This window comes from Rhynchophorus ferrugineus, unplaced genomic scaffold (genome assembly GCF_030347505.1).
Source record: "Rhynchophorus ferrugineus isolate W39M unplaced genomic scaffold, kcgeb_rfMv2 rfM3, whole genome shotgun sequence".
Classification (NCBI taxonomy): Eukaryota; Metazoa; Arthropoda; class Insecta; order Coleoptera; family Curculionidae; genus Rhynchophorus; species Rhynchophorus ferrugineus.
The window spans coordinates 74,230,526-74,246,058 of NW_027472582.1; the positions used below are offsets into that span (position 1 = coordinate 74,230,526).

A 15,533-nucleotide genomic window follows, 5' to 3' on the forward strand; every position below is an offset into this window, starting at 1 on the left:
CAAAAGTGATAAGAGGTTATAAGTCTAACCTATAAACTATTGTGGCTATATAATTAACTGTATATAGAATAAATAGAATAAATTATATTTGATTACATGTTTGTTCAATTATTTTATTTAGATTAAAATTTTGTTGTATGCCAAAGTCAAACTGAACTAAACCTTGGGGTCTATGCGGCAACATTGCGACGTTTTGATGTTACAAATTTAGATGATGAATACAGAATGATGAGATGATAGATACAAAATAACCTTGAACAGAGTGTGTGTAGTCTATTCAAAGCTTTTTTGTACATACGTCATCAAGATGTTTATTGTAATGCCTGCCGCAAATTGTAAATTGGTTTCAGAACCAGATAATATTATCCTTCTCATTTTATTCTAGTTGAAAAGAGACACAATGCTATCTGGATTAGTTCAAACATGTAAACGAATAAGCCTGTCAAAGTAGTCCAGTTGTCAGACGTATGCAAAATTCTTGAAAACAAAAGTGATAAGAGGTTATAACTCTAACCTATAAATTATTGTGGCTGTATAATTAACTGTATATAGAATAAATAGAATAAATTATATTTGATAATATTTTTGTTCAATTATTTTATTTAGATTAAAATTTTCTTGTATGTCAAAGCCAAACTGAACAAAACTCAGAGTCGATGTCACACAAATACCTTTGAATAGACATGATATAATAATTATCATAAGAAATACTTTTTGTCCACTGGGCAGATTGTTGAATTCCAATTAATGTAAACGCAAATATCCACCACAGAGGTGGATTCCGTAGATTTCAAGAGTTACTAATGATAAAGACCATGATAAAATTTCTAAAACTGGAACTTAGGCTCAACTCAGGAGTTAATTTGAGTATAAAATATATCGTCATTAAATCCCATCAGATCATCAATTAACCATCTTACTTACCAGATGTAGTACCGGGTAATGTCCTATTTTCGAAATAAAGTTACTATCCAGAGGTAGGCGCCTTTTTATTGAATTAATTAATTAGAAAAATATATCTCGAAAAAAACATAATTTTATTTGAAAATACGATATACAATGGTTCTGGATATGTTCAGCTGTTCACTCTGCCGAAACCGTAATACTTGATTCCGAAAAAATGATTGTAGCACTCTGAAATAACGAAATTTAAGATACACCGTCAAGAAAATCTTACCAAATCGTCGAGATACGTTTGCAGTAGATTTCTCCGCATCCTTCATAAACATTCTTGACGTCCAGGCACTTGTTGCAGCAGTAGCACGTGAAACAACTACTGTGAAATGCTCCACTGGATACCGATATCTTTTCAGCAGCGTATACCTGCAAACACAAAAAAAGTCTCAATATTTTCAGAAGGTTTAGAACTAGCCAGTTCGGACCACCAGAGGAGATAAAACGTCAAGCTACAAATTACAAACCGGAGACAAATACCAAATAACTGGAAATTTGAAGTAATAATTTGTATTTTATTATACCATCGTGCGATCTTAGTCAATGCTAACAGGTCAGTTGAAAAGTCCCCCGGCCTACCATAGTAAAACACATTTTTTGGCAAAATTTGATTTTTTTTTATTCAACATAATTCCCTTCAAGGGTGATTCACTGATTATAGCGACCCTCCAACTCTTCGATGCCATTTTTGTAGTACGATTTGTCCTTTGCTCCAAAATACGCTTCAGTTTCGGAGACCACCTCTTCATTCGACGAGAATTTCTTCCCATCGAGCATTCTTCTGAGATCTGAAAACAGGAAATAGTCGTTGGAGACCATATCTGGAGAATACGGTGGATGAGGAAGCAATTCGAAGCCCAATTCATGGACTTGTGACACGGTGTATTGTCTTGGTGAAGCAGCACTTACTTTTTCTTCAAAAGCGGTCGTTTTTCAGCGATTTCGTCCTTAAACGGTCCAATAATGCTATGTAATAGTTGCTGTTGATGGTCCTTCTTTTTTAAAGGTAGCCAATGAAAATTATTCCATGCGCATCCCAACATACAGACGCCATAACCCTGCCAGCCGACTATTGCGTTTTTCCACGCTGTAGGTCCACTCGGATGACTGTGAATTGGACTTCGGAGTGAAATGATGGAGCCATGTTTCATCCATTGTCACATATCAACGCAATAACTCGGGTTTATTACGCTTGCTCATCTTCAAACGCTGCTCTGAATCATCAACTCGTCGTTGCTTTTGGTCAAAAGTTCACGGCACCCACTTTGCACAGAGCTTTCTCATACCCAAATGTTCGTGAGTGATTTGATGTACATGTTCAGTTGATATCTTTAGAGTGTCTGCTATTTCATTCAATTTCAATTTACGGTCATTCAAAATCATTTTGTTGATTTTTTAATGTTTTCGTCTGTAACAACCTCTTTTGGGCGTCTACTACGTTCAGGCGCCTTCGGTGCTTATTTAGCGACGTCTAAACTTAGCATACCAATCCTTGATGGTCGATTTTCCTGGGGCAGTGTCCGGAAACTCGGCATCAAGCCAAGTTTTTGCTTCAACTGTATTTTTCCCTTCAAAAAGCAATATTTTATCAACACGCGAAATTAATTTTCATCCATTTTTTTCACAATAACAAAAGTTGCTTCACTCAAAATACTATAATTCACAAACTAATGATCCGACAGCCGTCAAATGTATACACTCATCCTTCGAGGGTTAGGGCTAACTAAAAAGATATATGGATTTAATCCTAGTAGCGCCATCTATGTGTCAGACCGGGGACAATTCAATTCAATTGACGTGTTAGTTTTCAAGAAACCCAAATGAAGTTATCAAAGAATTCTTCGATAAATGGAAACAAAAACATGTAAAACGCCAAAATCCATTCCTCAAAATCAATCAGTAACTTACCTTCTGACGGCACCTTTGACAGTACGACGTACACTGCGCTTTTACCTGAGACATCTTACAGTTACATGGGCGTGAGCTGCCGCAGACACAATACTTGGGTTTCGGTGGGCAAACCTATTTTACAATTCATCATATTGAATAAAAAATAAGCTAGAGGGGATTTACATGTTTTTAAGTTAAAATCTTAATCAAATATTAGATGTTTATTTGTATTTTGACCAGCGATATCTATTGGTGATAACATAAACGAGATATAAATGTAAACAACTCCTAAATAACTTAACCTAACTACTAAATTCGATGCTTTTAACATCTCTCCATAAAAATAAAACATTTTTAACAAATGAAATTAACCGACTTTCAAAAAATAAATAAGGAACTCGCTAGAAGGTAAAAAAAATAATTAAACTTAGATTTTTTACATAAAAAAAGCGTTTGAAAATAAAATATGTACATAATAATATCTGTAATAACTAAACAAATATAAACAAAAACCTTATTTAACCTATCTACTACACGTATTTTATATTCTACTACATACACATAATTTAGCTTAATACCTACCTTTTACTGGTAGTAAAATATTATTGTAAATAGTTAAATATATTTAGGTAGGTATTAAGCTAAATTGTGTGTATGTAGTAGAATATAAAATACGTGTAGTAGATATGTTAAATTAGGCTTTTATTTTTATTTAGTTATTACAACGATTATAATGTATATATTTTATTTTAAAACGTGTTTTTTTTGTGTTAAAAATCTAAGTTTGATTATTCTTTAATTTTTAGGGAGTTCCTTATCTATTTTTTGAAGTCACTTCATTTTTTTTTGTTATCGATTGCCGATTTCGATTCCCCCTTCTCCTCCACCCAACAGATCCTGACTTGGGATAATTTTGAAAATCAGTCGAACATGGAACCTCCTCCTTTTTTGAAGTCGGTTAATAAAATAACAGTTTTCCACTTAATATTATTGAGTTATTTAGTATATACAGAGACTAAACATCGTGTCAGAGCCAAAAAACGACCTGGATGATCAAAAAAAAGTGCGACGATAATGAAATTGGAAGACTTATTGGATGAAACCTTAGCTCAAACTCTCAAAACAGCTTAGCAGCTGATGGACCAATCGTTTCCCACCGTTCCAAAGGAGGGAAAATGGCTACCGGACGGATTGACCAATATTCTCATTTTGAACCATTTTAATTGTAGCGTATTGGTCATAAAATGTGATCTACCACAATCCCAAATTCAAAAAGTCAATTGACTAGTCTAGAAGAGTACGGAATCCTAGACCCATCACATAAAAACTAACTATTTCTTAGAGATAAAAACGAGGGAAGTCTGATAAGTAGATGACTTCTTGAATAAAAGATATTTTTCTCAGTAAAATAGCGTTTTGTTTCTCAACATCAACCTTTTAACTCAATACATTTAGCCGGCTTGATGGCGCAGTAGTAAAGGTGACAGGACGGTCCTTCTACTGTTGCGATAGTCGCGGGTTCGAATCCTATTAGAGCATGGTGGTATGTTTGTGTTTGTCTAAAAGATGAAAGTGTTTGCGAAAAATCCGACAAGGAAAATGAACACAGCCACGCCAGTAACCAGGCTGGGTAAGACCAGATGTTTTCTGGCGAGGTCTCTAAGTTGGTCACTGACCAATCGGTAGGCTTAATGCCGGGGACCGTGGTGCGGAGCCCACGTTAAACTGTTGGTAAAGTCACTAAAAAAATCCAAGAGGTTGATGTGACTAAAATCAAATCATTCTCAAGGCCAGGTTTCAGTGATGACCTGTGGCTAAGTCTGGTGAATACGCTTGGTTGGGCAGCAGTTATTAGCTCAATTTATGGATTTTTGCCATGATAATTACACAGGTATGCCCTTGATGGAGCATTTTTTCTTCCCCAAATTGAGTGTCGTTTTTGCTTGAAATCAATATCAAATATTTCTATAAACTCTGAGTAATATTCGCCATTTGTGCGGAGTCCATTAATCATTGAAATCGATGGTGTAGAATCCCTATAGTATTTATTAAGTCTTTCTTCTGTTTAGGTGATGGTATTTTGTGACAATAAAGTTAAAATACTTAAAATCTAGATCTGAGGTTACTCAAAATCTCACAGGAGACTATTAATGGATGGCAGTTATTAAACTGCCCTCGTATTTTCGACCACCAAATAAACGTTTATATCACTGTTATAGAGATCAAGACCCAAAACATGTACAGTTACGGGAACTTCACAGTTTCTGCATATATTTCACGATATCGCGACCCATGCAAATAGCCCGCCCGATTTAACTTGCGAAGGATTGGTTTCGGATGTATATACGGCGAGTTAAGAGAAAATAAAATCGTCATACGACTTTTTGCGGGCAACATTCCGGCTTCCTCTGGCAATAGCACGGCTCGCTTTTCTGACATCGGCAGTCGCTCTTGGGGGGACAGCACTGTTCGGTTTTGTTATGGCTGGAATAGTGTTGTTGTTCTTCTTTCTCGCAGCAGCAGTGGGGACACGGAGACTGACGCGGTGGCGTGGTCACGGAACGTTGCGGCATACATGGGCAACGACGACACGGATGGCACCTTGAATCAATCAGATCTGATTGGCATAACTCATTAAAAATCCCCATGAAACTGTAAGAAAACGTTAGAGACTCACCAATTAAATATATATGTATATATATAATTATATTATATTATATAACTTATATTCTTAAAATCTACATATAATTTACAAGAACCGGCAACATGGCAAAATCAATTTTAGTACGCATGCATCCCTAAGTATAGACTCTTGTCAAAAAAAAATCATAGTTGGCGTAAACTAATGTCTCTACCAATTAACTAAATGAAAATAACCAATTAAGAAATTACTGTTACTAAAATAATATGTATTTATAAACTAAACAAACATAAAAGCATAAAGTACAAACAAGAGTAGATAATAATAAGATTAAGTGGCGTCTGTCAATGTCAATTTATGCTGTCAAAGAAATAAGTTTTTCTCTTTTAAAAACAATTGACGCCCCAGACAATTCCGAAACGGAATACAAAATAAAATTGAAAAATCTTACTTTTTTATTGGCTGATAGGAATCTTGTTGCTGACAGTGACATTTCATGGCGGGACATTTGGGTGGAGACGGCCTACTGTTGCAGCAGCATCTTCGAAACATTCCAACAATATTCACGTATACATATATACAAAATAAAGATAACGAAGCCGGTTTTTTGATTGGTTCAGTGCAAGTATGCGCATTTCAACAAAACGAATTTGTTTATATTTGTCAATGTATTTTATTACTTGTTATTAACTGTCCAGTTATTAAATACTTATCTCGATAACTCATTAATAATTATCATTTAAAAAATTATGCATATTAAAATTAGACTAATCACAAAACAATATCGAGAACTAAAACTTACCTATTAGTTCTCTTAATTATTTCAAAACTAAAATGTTTGTAAATAATCTCTTGTTTCTTTGGAATAAATACAGAATATAGAAAATTTTAAAGCAACACACAAGCAATCAAATATTTCACTATGAACAATACATGCCACATAACCAAAACAAATTACCGTTTATGTCACCGATGAAAACTGTCAAAAACTTACTTGCACGGTGGTGGGGGGAGTTCACAACAACACTGATTCGGTAAGGTTCTAAGTTGGATGCTACAGGAACAAGGTTTTTTACAGCAGGAGGAGCATTGCTGAGGAGATGGTGACGATGAACAACAACGATTAGGTTCCCTATGTCACCAAATTATTGTTTTTTATAAAACCTTCAAATATTATTAGAAAATATTCCGATCTTACGAGAAATTTTGGCTTTTCATGTGGGCTCTGTTATAGTAATTGGCAACTTCTCGAGGTAAAGGGAACAAGAAACAATACTCATTTTTAACCGTAGGCTTATTTGGTATGCAACTACACGATTGTGCGGGTCTTGAACATCTCTACATAAAAAACAGATTCGCAATTACATTTAATCTAATAACACACGACACCAACTATTATTCATATTTGACACTCTCAATCCAAATAATTCCAAGTTACCTGGAAACAATATCTTTTTTTGGTAGTTGTTTCAGGCACAGTTTTATTAAATGTACAACTGGGAGACGACACTACTTTACACGGTCTATAGAGCGAAGATTTAGATATAACCTATAAAAAAAGTAATTTCGTAATTTCAACTAAATTCAAATCAAACAAATTACCTCAAACAATTTTTTGATGACCGAGTCGTAACAGCATTGACAAAAAAGTTCTCCCTGGAATATTTTCACATTATCTTTGTCCAAACGCTTGCTACATTGATCTAATTTTGAGAATTACTATGAATTTTTAGTGTTTTTAATAAAACATTAACTGTAGATTTAAATTCTATGACATTTTGACAATTTTATTTCCAACAATGCCCAGTTACTTAAAATAGTCAAATATTTTACTTCAGCGCCATCTTTCCGTGGGATGCTAAATTTAAAGCTACCAACCTACAGATATTATTATATAGTTCTGATAAAATCCCAGAGATGGCGCGTAGTAAACCTTTTCAACATATTCCTTGTAGGGTATCTCTAAATTTATTTTAATAATATAACGAATATATGCCAGAATACTCTGTACTCACAGCAGCTGAAACATTGTTTATGCCAAACTTTATTTAGTGAAATAAATTCTTCGGTTTTGTATATTCCACTTCCACACCGTGCACAGGACATCGTTAGTTTTTCGATAACAGGACAATTAGTATCGTTATACTTTAAATTTGGATCATAATTTGACACTGATTTGTTTTGATTAATTAATTTCGTGAATTACATCTGTCACATCGTTTAAATTTAGTGCTCTGTTGTATGCGCCGCCACACGGCGACTTTTTCAGTAATCCGGTTGACAGGCGATTTTGTCATAACCAAAAATATTTATGGCAAAAATTGAATAAATAAAGTGAAAATTTTATTAAAGTGATTTAGTTTTTAGTTGTATTTGGTTCCGAGTTAGTTTCTCGACCGGAATTGGTAAGATTTATTCGATTATATTTTCAGTCATGTACGGTACGTGGGTGTTTGGGAAGCTCGTAGTTAACAGATAAATTTATCTTATATTTATGGTAAAATAATAAATTAGAGTGTGTAAACAATTTGTTTAAATTCAATTTTCACTTATATAGATCGTAGAAATATACGTAAAATACCTCTCCGATTTTGGGTTTGTGTTTGAAATTATACTCTTTTAACTTGTGTTATTCTACTTTCTATATTTTTTTGTATGATGAAAAAATTAATTTAACTAGACGTTTATTATCGAATATTAGTTTTTATATTGTTGTAGTAATGTTTTTGTAGTTTTGGCAGATATTTGATGCACATTCTCCTTTTTAAAAAGCATATGAGTCATCTCATGACCTTAAAAAAATTAATTTACATGGAGCTAAGAGCTTATCCCATTTTATATTTTAATTAGTTATTGTTTTTGAACGTTATTTAGTGTTGTGTGTTCGGTATTGCGATGCATACGTATTTTTGCATTTGATTGATGTAATTAGTAATAGTAAATTTGTTTGTTTTAGTGTTTTTGAATAGCTGATCTGCTATGGCACAATTTCAACCAGCTTTCCTTGTGTTTGACAAAAGGCATAATATAAGGAAAAGGTAACTGAGCTTATATAAAAATGTAGAATACTAAGCGCAACTTTGATACGTAACTAAGCGAATTATAAGACTGGAATTTGTTAACTGTTAGAGAGTTACCGAAACCCCCATTATTTGACGTCCGTTTGACAAATAAATTTAGATTTATTTTTTAATGATGGCACAAGAGGACAGAAAAAAGTTTTACTGTAGAGAGTGGGCATTTCAAAAACTGCTCCATTGTCTAGACCAGAGGCCCGTGTCGAAAACCTGCGGGGCACTGTTACTGGGTAGTTCAGGCTGTGGTAAAACGACGTTTTGTTCGGAATTGTGCTGGCCCTCCCAAGGCCTATCTGGAAGACAACAGAGAGCTTTGAACCGTAGACTGCTTTGTTACCATTTTTTACAAGGCCATAATGAAAAGAGCCTTTCGTTGAGCGAGTTTGTGAGGTCTTTGGTGACACAGATATTGAATCATTCAACAGAGAGCCACAAGGAAAGGAGCATTCGAAGGAAGTTGGCGCAGGAAAAACAAAACATACCTCAAGAGAGTCTCTATTGTAATCTTGAGCAACCGGAACCTCCTCCAATATCTACACTACCAGTGAATCCTCGCACAGTTATCGCTGATGCCTACTTAGAGAAGCTAAAGTCTGATCCGGAAATTCAAATCGCACTGAGGGCGAAAAACATTGAAAACAACCCAGATGACTGTTTAAAAAGGGCATTGTTATTCCCTTTGCTAGAAATAGATCCTCCGAAAACCTCGTTGTTTATTATCATCGACTCAATAGACGAACATAGTTTTGTGTATTCCAATTCAACCCTGACCAGATCCAAGCCGAAGGATCGGAGCTCGTTATCGAGAACCATCGCCGAGTTACTAGCCAACCATCACCATTTGTTCCCGCAGTGGTTGCTGCTGGTGTGCACGGCCAAGAAACAATCAAAAAGCATCGCCAAAATGTTCACCGGATTTAGGAAGCTTAGCCTGGACGATCTGAGAAAAACACAGGTCGTCAGGGATGTGCAGCAATACATCCTGGCCCGCTTGGATCAAGAGAATAGCTTGCGGCAGCACATCAGTCGCGATACCGCGGAAATGCTCAACCAGCTTCACATCAAAAGCAACGGCTGTTTCCTCTACCTCGAGAAAGTGCTAGACGGCGTGGCCGACAACTTCATAGTGTTGAGGGAGATCCGCGAAATTCCCGGGACATTGAACGGACTGTATTTGTGGTTGTGTCAGAGACTTTTCAATCGGAGACAGTTCGCTAAAGTGCAACCCTTGTTGAACGTGATCTTGGCGGCCAAGTGTGCTCTGAATGAAGCTTTGCTGTTCGATATAGTTAAGGTAAGCATTATTTTTTTATATACGAGAGTCAATGTGTAATTATTGAGAATAAAAAATCTAGTTACCTATGCAACAACAAATGGTTGTTCTAAATATGTCCTTTTTTTTGTCTGCCAGTTCAATCAGAATAGAAAATTATTATTAACCATGCAAAACAAGTAATTGTTTATTAAATAGTGTGGTCTTTGGTAAATATTTAGTTTAGATTTAGTCATTGCGTTGTTATTTATAATATTTTTAGACAGCTGCGTTAAAATATGGAAAGGAAGAATGCCATTTCTTTGAAAATATTTAATATTTTTAGGCTCAATAATTGTAGTTTATTATTATACTCTAATGTGTAACAATGCTCTTGATACATTGTAATTGTTTTAATTTAATTTCTATTTTAGATCAGAAAGATCTAGTTAACCATGCAAACGAAATGGTAGTTTATTAAATAATTCGTTTTAATCCTTGTCAGTTTAGTTACAATTGAAAGATTTAGTTAACTGTGCAAAACAAACGAATGGTTATGTTAAATACTTGGCTTAACACTTAAAAGTATTCTTCCTAGATCCTTTGGATTGAATCAGTCTGGTCAGTTTTTTATCTTTTTAACGTACCCTTCCAATTGTTTGTAGTTCGTTCTAAGCATTTTTAGTATATATCTTCTTTTATCCATTATATCTAGGGCTTAGGTATATGTTTCTATTATTCGCGATACAATTCATGACAGTGACAGTTACATAACATCCTCTTTACTCAGATGTGACAATGCGTTATTTAAAAACAATTAGAACGGAAATAGTCCACAATCAAAATAGGAGATGATTGATAACACTGATAAGTCGGCGATGGCTTTGAATCTATTTAAAATAAATATCGGAATACTTGAATTTCTGTTTATATCACAATACGTCTTTTGACCCTCTTATTTGATTAGGAACCAAGGACTTTGAATCATACCCCACTGTTTCGCAATACTATTAGGACATTCTTGAGGCATTCCATTCATACTAATTTTATTTCTATTTGGAAGTTGAATGTATTATGCAAATTTTCATTGCATATATTTGCTTTTAACCTTGATTGAAAAAATATTAGGTGCGTGAAAAAGTAATCCATAAAAAATCGAATGAATCATTTAGTTCTTCATTTAGACCTTCAGGTAGTAAAAGTATTCATTCTTATATACAGAGTGTGTTTCAAAATAAGGACGAACGTTTACCGATATTTTCACAGAATAAGAATAATGCTGAACAAGAATATCGGATTATGTTTTGGAATTATCTCCATGTTTTTTAGCAAATGTATTTTATGAATAGCACTGCACTAACCCAGGTGAATACAGCAAATGATTTATACCTATATTATAGGTTTTTGGGTAAATTTTGTAGTTTTCAATTGATTATTGAATTTAAAACAGACACAACATAAAACAAAATATCATTTTTCGATTCCATTCGTAGATTTATTTTATGAAATAGATTATTAACCTCGCCTTAGATGTGAAAATAAATAGATTGTTCTAAATCTCTTAATCCTATTTCATTACATACGTACAGCATTTTTGTGATTATTGTTTACTGTCACGTCTATTTGTTATCAAAGACAATGTGTAAGGAAATAGAGAACGAAGACTCTGGTGGAAATCAAATATACCACCAACGAAAGGCTTTAAAGGAAAAATAACAAATACACATTGAAATGCGTTGGAATGAGAGAGAGGAAATAGACGAATCTGAACTGAATTGTTACTTTAAACAATTCGCCATTGATATAACGGATAGTTTCGATTTAATTAAAGCTGTCGGCGCTCGAAATAATTTAAATGATAGAACTACAGCATCGAATGATTAGAAATAAACATACATGTATATATGTTGAACATATGGGTGACCTGAGATCAAGGGCATGGACAAATCACTATAACAGGCAGTGGCGGAAATTTCGATGATGCAAAGACGGCGTCCAGTTGATTTTTGTTATATATTAAGCAACAGATAAGATGTGTTTATATTAATTTCGCGAAAAAGTAATCCTTTTTTTATTAAATGAATTTTGTTGATGTTAAAGTAAATATTATTATCAGGTCTATAACTTAGTTTTAAAGGGTTTAGTAGAGGGTGTTACTGTGTATTAAATCGCATCGGGTATATTTGTAACCAACTTCATGTTGAAGTCTCGCTGTCAGGCTTCAGTTTTAAGTATGTGTCATTTCCTCGAAGTTTTTTTTTGAAATTAATGACATCGTACATGAGATATACTTAAATAATATTAATTTACAAATTATTTTATTACTACTGTTCTGTTGTACTTGGATTAATACATAAAGAAGCCGAGTACGGGATTAATACATCGGTACAGAATATACTTATATACTAAATAAATTCGTGTCGTTTGGTTCGCTTCAATCTTTTGATTTCTGGTGTTTTGCCCTGTATCTGTATTGCTTCCACGGTGCTGTGATTTAGCAACCTTATTTCATGTTTTAAGGCGAAATATTGGATCACTTTGTATATCCATTTCGAGATCGTGCGGCTCTTCGTTGGCTACGTAGCGGTAAGCATTGGTAATTAATCGTGGAACTTTGTTTTGGGTGCGTTGGATGTTAGTGCAACCCCATATTTGCACCCTGTAGGTCCAAATTGCCTTTATGACGAACTGATAACTCAATCTCACTTGATAAACAATATGACCTAAAATCAAAGTCAAATTGAGAGTATCTTCTGACTAACCTGACTTTGAGTTTAATTTGCTCTGCATTTTGTCTAACATGATGTTTTCAATTTAATCTACTATCGTATTTAGTGGATTCTGTCTGAGGAATTGGGCATCCGTCAAATGATATAATTATATTTTTGTCATTTCGCCTCAACTCAAAATTAACGTGGACGGATTTGGAGCTACTAAGCTGTATTTTCCAGTCTCTAGTCCATTTGTAGATCTTGTTGACCGCTACTTATACTTTTTCTACAGTTTTAGGGAGACATGCATCTTTTTGCCATGATAACTGTGTCGTCGGCCAATGTTCCAAGTACTTTTTCTTTTGTTGTTGGGATATCAGCAGTGTAGAGCAGATACAGGAGTGGTCCCAAGAAACTACCCTGTGGTACATACATTGTACCGATTTTTCGCAATAAAGCTATTGATTGAAAACAACAAGAATGTCTCCTAAATTGGTCCGTATCCATGTTACATGGATTCTAATCTAGATCTTCACAGTTAATCATAGGAAATTATTATCAAAATATAAATGTCATATCATTTTATTTCAAATCAACAGAATACTTGATTTCAAACTTGGTTTACGTGTGTTTTGTTTTCGATTCAACATTCTATCACTCCTTTTTTATAAGTACCTTTTTTATAACTATGTTAGAAGTCATCAGGATTTGATAATTTATTAATAACCGTGATAGGAAACGAAAGCAAACAATATAGGCTACCTAAACACACTCACACACCTTAACGATCTAACGTAATACCTGATATCAATAAAGTACGGTCGTTAGAGCGATTAAGCTTAATATTTCTGGGACAGTAGTTGGGAGAAGCAAATTAATAAGGCAGATTAAAAAGTTAATAGCCTCGATGAAAATGGCGCAGTTAAATCATCATTCGGCCGCTAATCTGGCGTTTTGGTAACGGCGTGGTGTTGTTTATATATGAGGTACGTGAAAAAGTAGCCCGCGTTTTTTAAATTTTGCTTTGTTGAAATAAATTTCCATCTTCGATGTATTTTTTTGTGGTTTAATGAGGGTCTTGATTTATTTTTTCTTTGCTGGATGTTTGCTAGTTTATAAATTTGAAAAAATCGTTTTTAAAACTTAACCCTCAAAATAAGATCAAAGGAGAACTGTAACAAAATTTAAATAACTTACTCATATCCTATTTCAAGCCCCTCCGCGGTGGATTTTCTTTATTTCCCCCTCTCCTATATCTATCTCCAATAAATTATAGTATATCTCGGTTTTATTGCTCCTGGTTTTATTTTCTAATAATTTACTTAATATTTACTTCGTAAATATTTATTTACGAAATATTAAATTAAATTAATTATGGTAATTATAACGGAAATCCAAATATGTAATTATCGTAAAACATTTAACACTATTTTTTAGCATCTGACACAGCTAACTAAAAAAAGGTTTATTGCAAGAACAATGTTTTTTTTTAAGTAATGAGAAATATAAACACTTATTTTCATGAACATTTCTCTATATCGAAACTTGCTAATCATATGGAATCATTTTTTAATTGCACATAACAATTGATGAACTATGGCATATTTTTTTTATCACAATTATAATTTTACAAGGTCTAATTAATTTTTTTATTATAGTTATGATGTGTAAGTAGACGAATTCATTGCTATTTTGAAAAAATTCTCATTTAACGTTTTCGTTTTCCCCATGTAAGGATTTTCAACGAAAAGAAAGATTACTGTTTTTGGAGGTGACGTAATATTTAGAAAAATCTGCGAAGTGATATTGAAAAGCGAAGAAGTTAAAAGAATAATAAACATTTTCAGTAAAATAAAAAAAAAATTGTTTCTAGTTGGTCTAACTAAACTGATTTGGTGCAATTAGACATAAGTATCGAAAACGTAAGGTGTAACTGAGTTAATTGTAGATAAAACGACTTTGAAACTGTTTATATCACAGCTGTTTTTCGGTATACTTGTATAACATCATAATCCGAATAATAAAGATATCAGTAGAAACGTTTTTATTTCTATTTTGAAGGATCCTCGGAAAAAAATTGGCCAACAACCACTATGAATCCGGAAAGCCAATTTACACTTATTACTTAACATAATAAGCATTTATAATGATTATTTATTTAGCATTATTTTAACAATAAACAATTATTTAATATTTAATAAACAAGTAATTATATCAGAGGAAGCTGAACGTTGTAGAGCCCGGTTCACACCACTTTTAACCTCTTATTTCGGATCACATAGTTCTCTGAGTCTTTAAAGTTTTCAAATTACATTAAATTTAGCCATGATATTTTATTCTTATAAAATATGAAATATATTTGATACTGGGGAAGAAGTAATTTCGTTTCTCCCCAATGGATGCTATTGCACGTTTGAAATGTGATTCCAGAAGGACATTTTCTGATTTTTTACTACCAAAAAAAGAAAAATGCGGTGCGGATACAAACGCCATCGTATAGACCGGATCTTGTTCCATCCGACTACCATTTTTTTTCAAAACGGTCTTAATGGTGTGCATTTGTTTGCGAAACTTTCTTGGTTCATTTTTTTTAAATTTTAGTTCTACTGTTAACCAACAGTCAGCGCTCCGCTGAACTTATCAAGGGACGAGCCCTCTAAAGGTGTATAATTTTTAGCGTCCCAAAACGAACCAGGAACATTCGAACGGTACCGCATAGGTAGAAAAACGTAAATTGCATTTTTACGCGCCCAGCACATGCGGGTCATGAATGGAAAATATTTCACTAAAAATTTTTAAATGAATTATTCATTTCGGATGGTAAATGACACTGACTTCTATTGTATCGATAGTTCACTAACGGTAGCAAAGTCAGTGGTGGAATGGTGCTAAATACACGATGTGCTATAATCCTGTGTAAGTTCTTCATTCAATATTTTACTAATAACGATCGGTTGATTTTACGATATTTCGTGATTATTGAAAGGTTAACGAACAAGTGAATAAGC

At 33.7% G+C, this 15,533-nt stretch overlaps 2 protein-coding genes across 9 annotated transcripts in view; one reads left to right on the forward strand and one right to left on the reverse strand.

Annotated features, from left to right (window-relative positions):
* Positions 1 to 1,020: 1,020 nt before the first annotated feature.
* Positions 1,021 to 7,722, reverse strand: LOC143192392 (uncharacterized). 2 transcript variants are annotated; one of them, XM_076397742.1, is made up of 10 exons: positions 7,501 to 7,722; positions 7,088 to 7,188; positions 6,924 to 7,034; positions 6,684 to 6,823; positions 6,480 to 6,617; positions 5,937 to 6,026; positions 5,223 to 5,445; positions 2,863 to 2,976; positions 1,194 to 1,323; positions 1,021 to 1,134 (listed from the first exon to the last, which is right to left on the reverse strand). In XM_076397742.1, exons 1-10 carry the CDS (start codon positions 7,589 to 7,591, stop codon positions 1,076 to 1,078), a joined length of 1,197 nt encoding a protein of 398 aa, XP_076253857.1. In that variant the 5' UTR covers positions 7,592 to 7,722; the 3' UTR covers positions 1,021 to 1,075. The 2 variants fall into 2 exon arrangements, with proteins under 2 accessions (XP_076253857.1, XP_076253856.1); XM_076397741.1 differs by having other exon boundaries at positions 5,223 to 5,496.
* The window catches only part of LOC143192364 (uncharacterized), a 28,782-nt gene continuing 20,850 nt past the window's right edge, over positions 7,602 to 15,533 (forward strand). For 5 of the 7 annotated variants that reach the window (XM_076397658.1, XM_076397659.1, XM_076397661.1 and 2 more), the window contains exons 1-2: positions 7,602 to 7,890; positions 8,442 to 9,856. In XM_076397658.1, coding sequence (XP_076253773.1) covers positions 8,678 to 9,856 — 1,179 coding nt within the window. In that variant the 5' untranslated portion in view covers positions 7,602 to 7,890; positions 8,442 to 8,677. The remainder of the gene's footprint in view (positions 7,891 to 8,441; positions 9,857 to 15,533) is intronic. The other 2 variants (XM_076397663.1, XM_076397664.1) reach the window with 1 other exon arrangement.

Bases quoted from the DNA above. Each gene is read 5' to 3' on its own strand.
- LOC143192392 (XM_076397741.1), bottom strand. From the start codon at position 7,591: ATGTCCTGTGCACGGTGTGGAAGTGGAATATACAAAACCGAAGAATTT. The intron at 7,035-7,087 runs GTAATTTGTTTG...CTTTTTTTATAG, and splicing joins TCATCAAAAAATTGTTTGAG to GTTATATCTAAATCTTCGCT. The intron at 2,977-5,222 runs GTATGACGATTT...ATTGTAAAATAG, and splicing joins AATGTTGCCCGCAAAAAGTC to GTTTGCCCACCGAAACCCAA.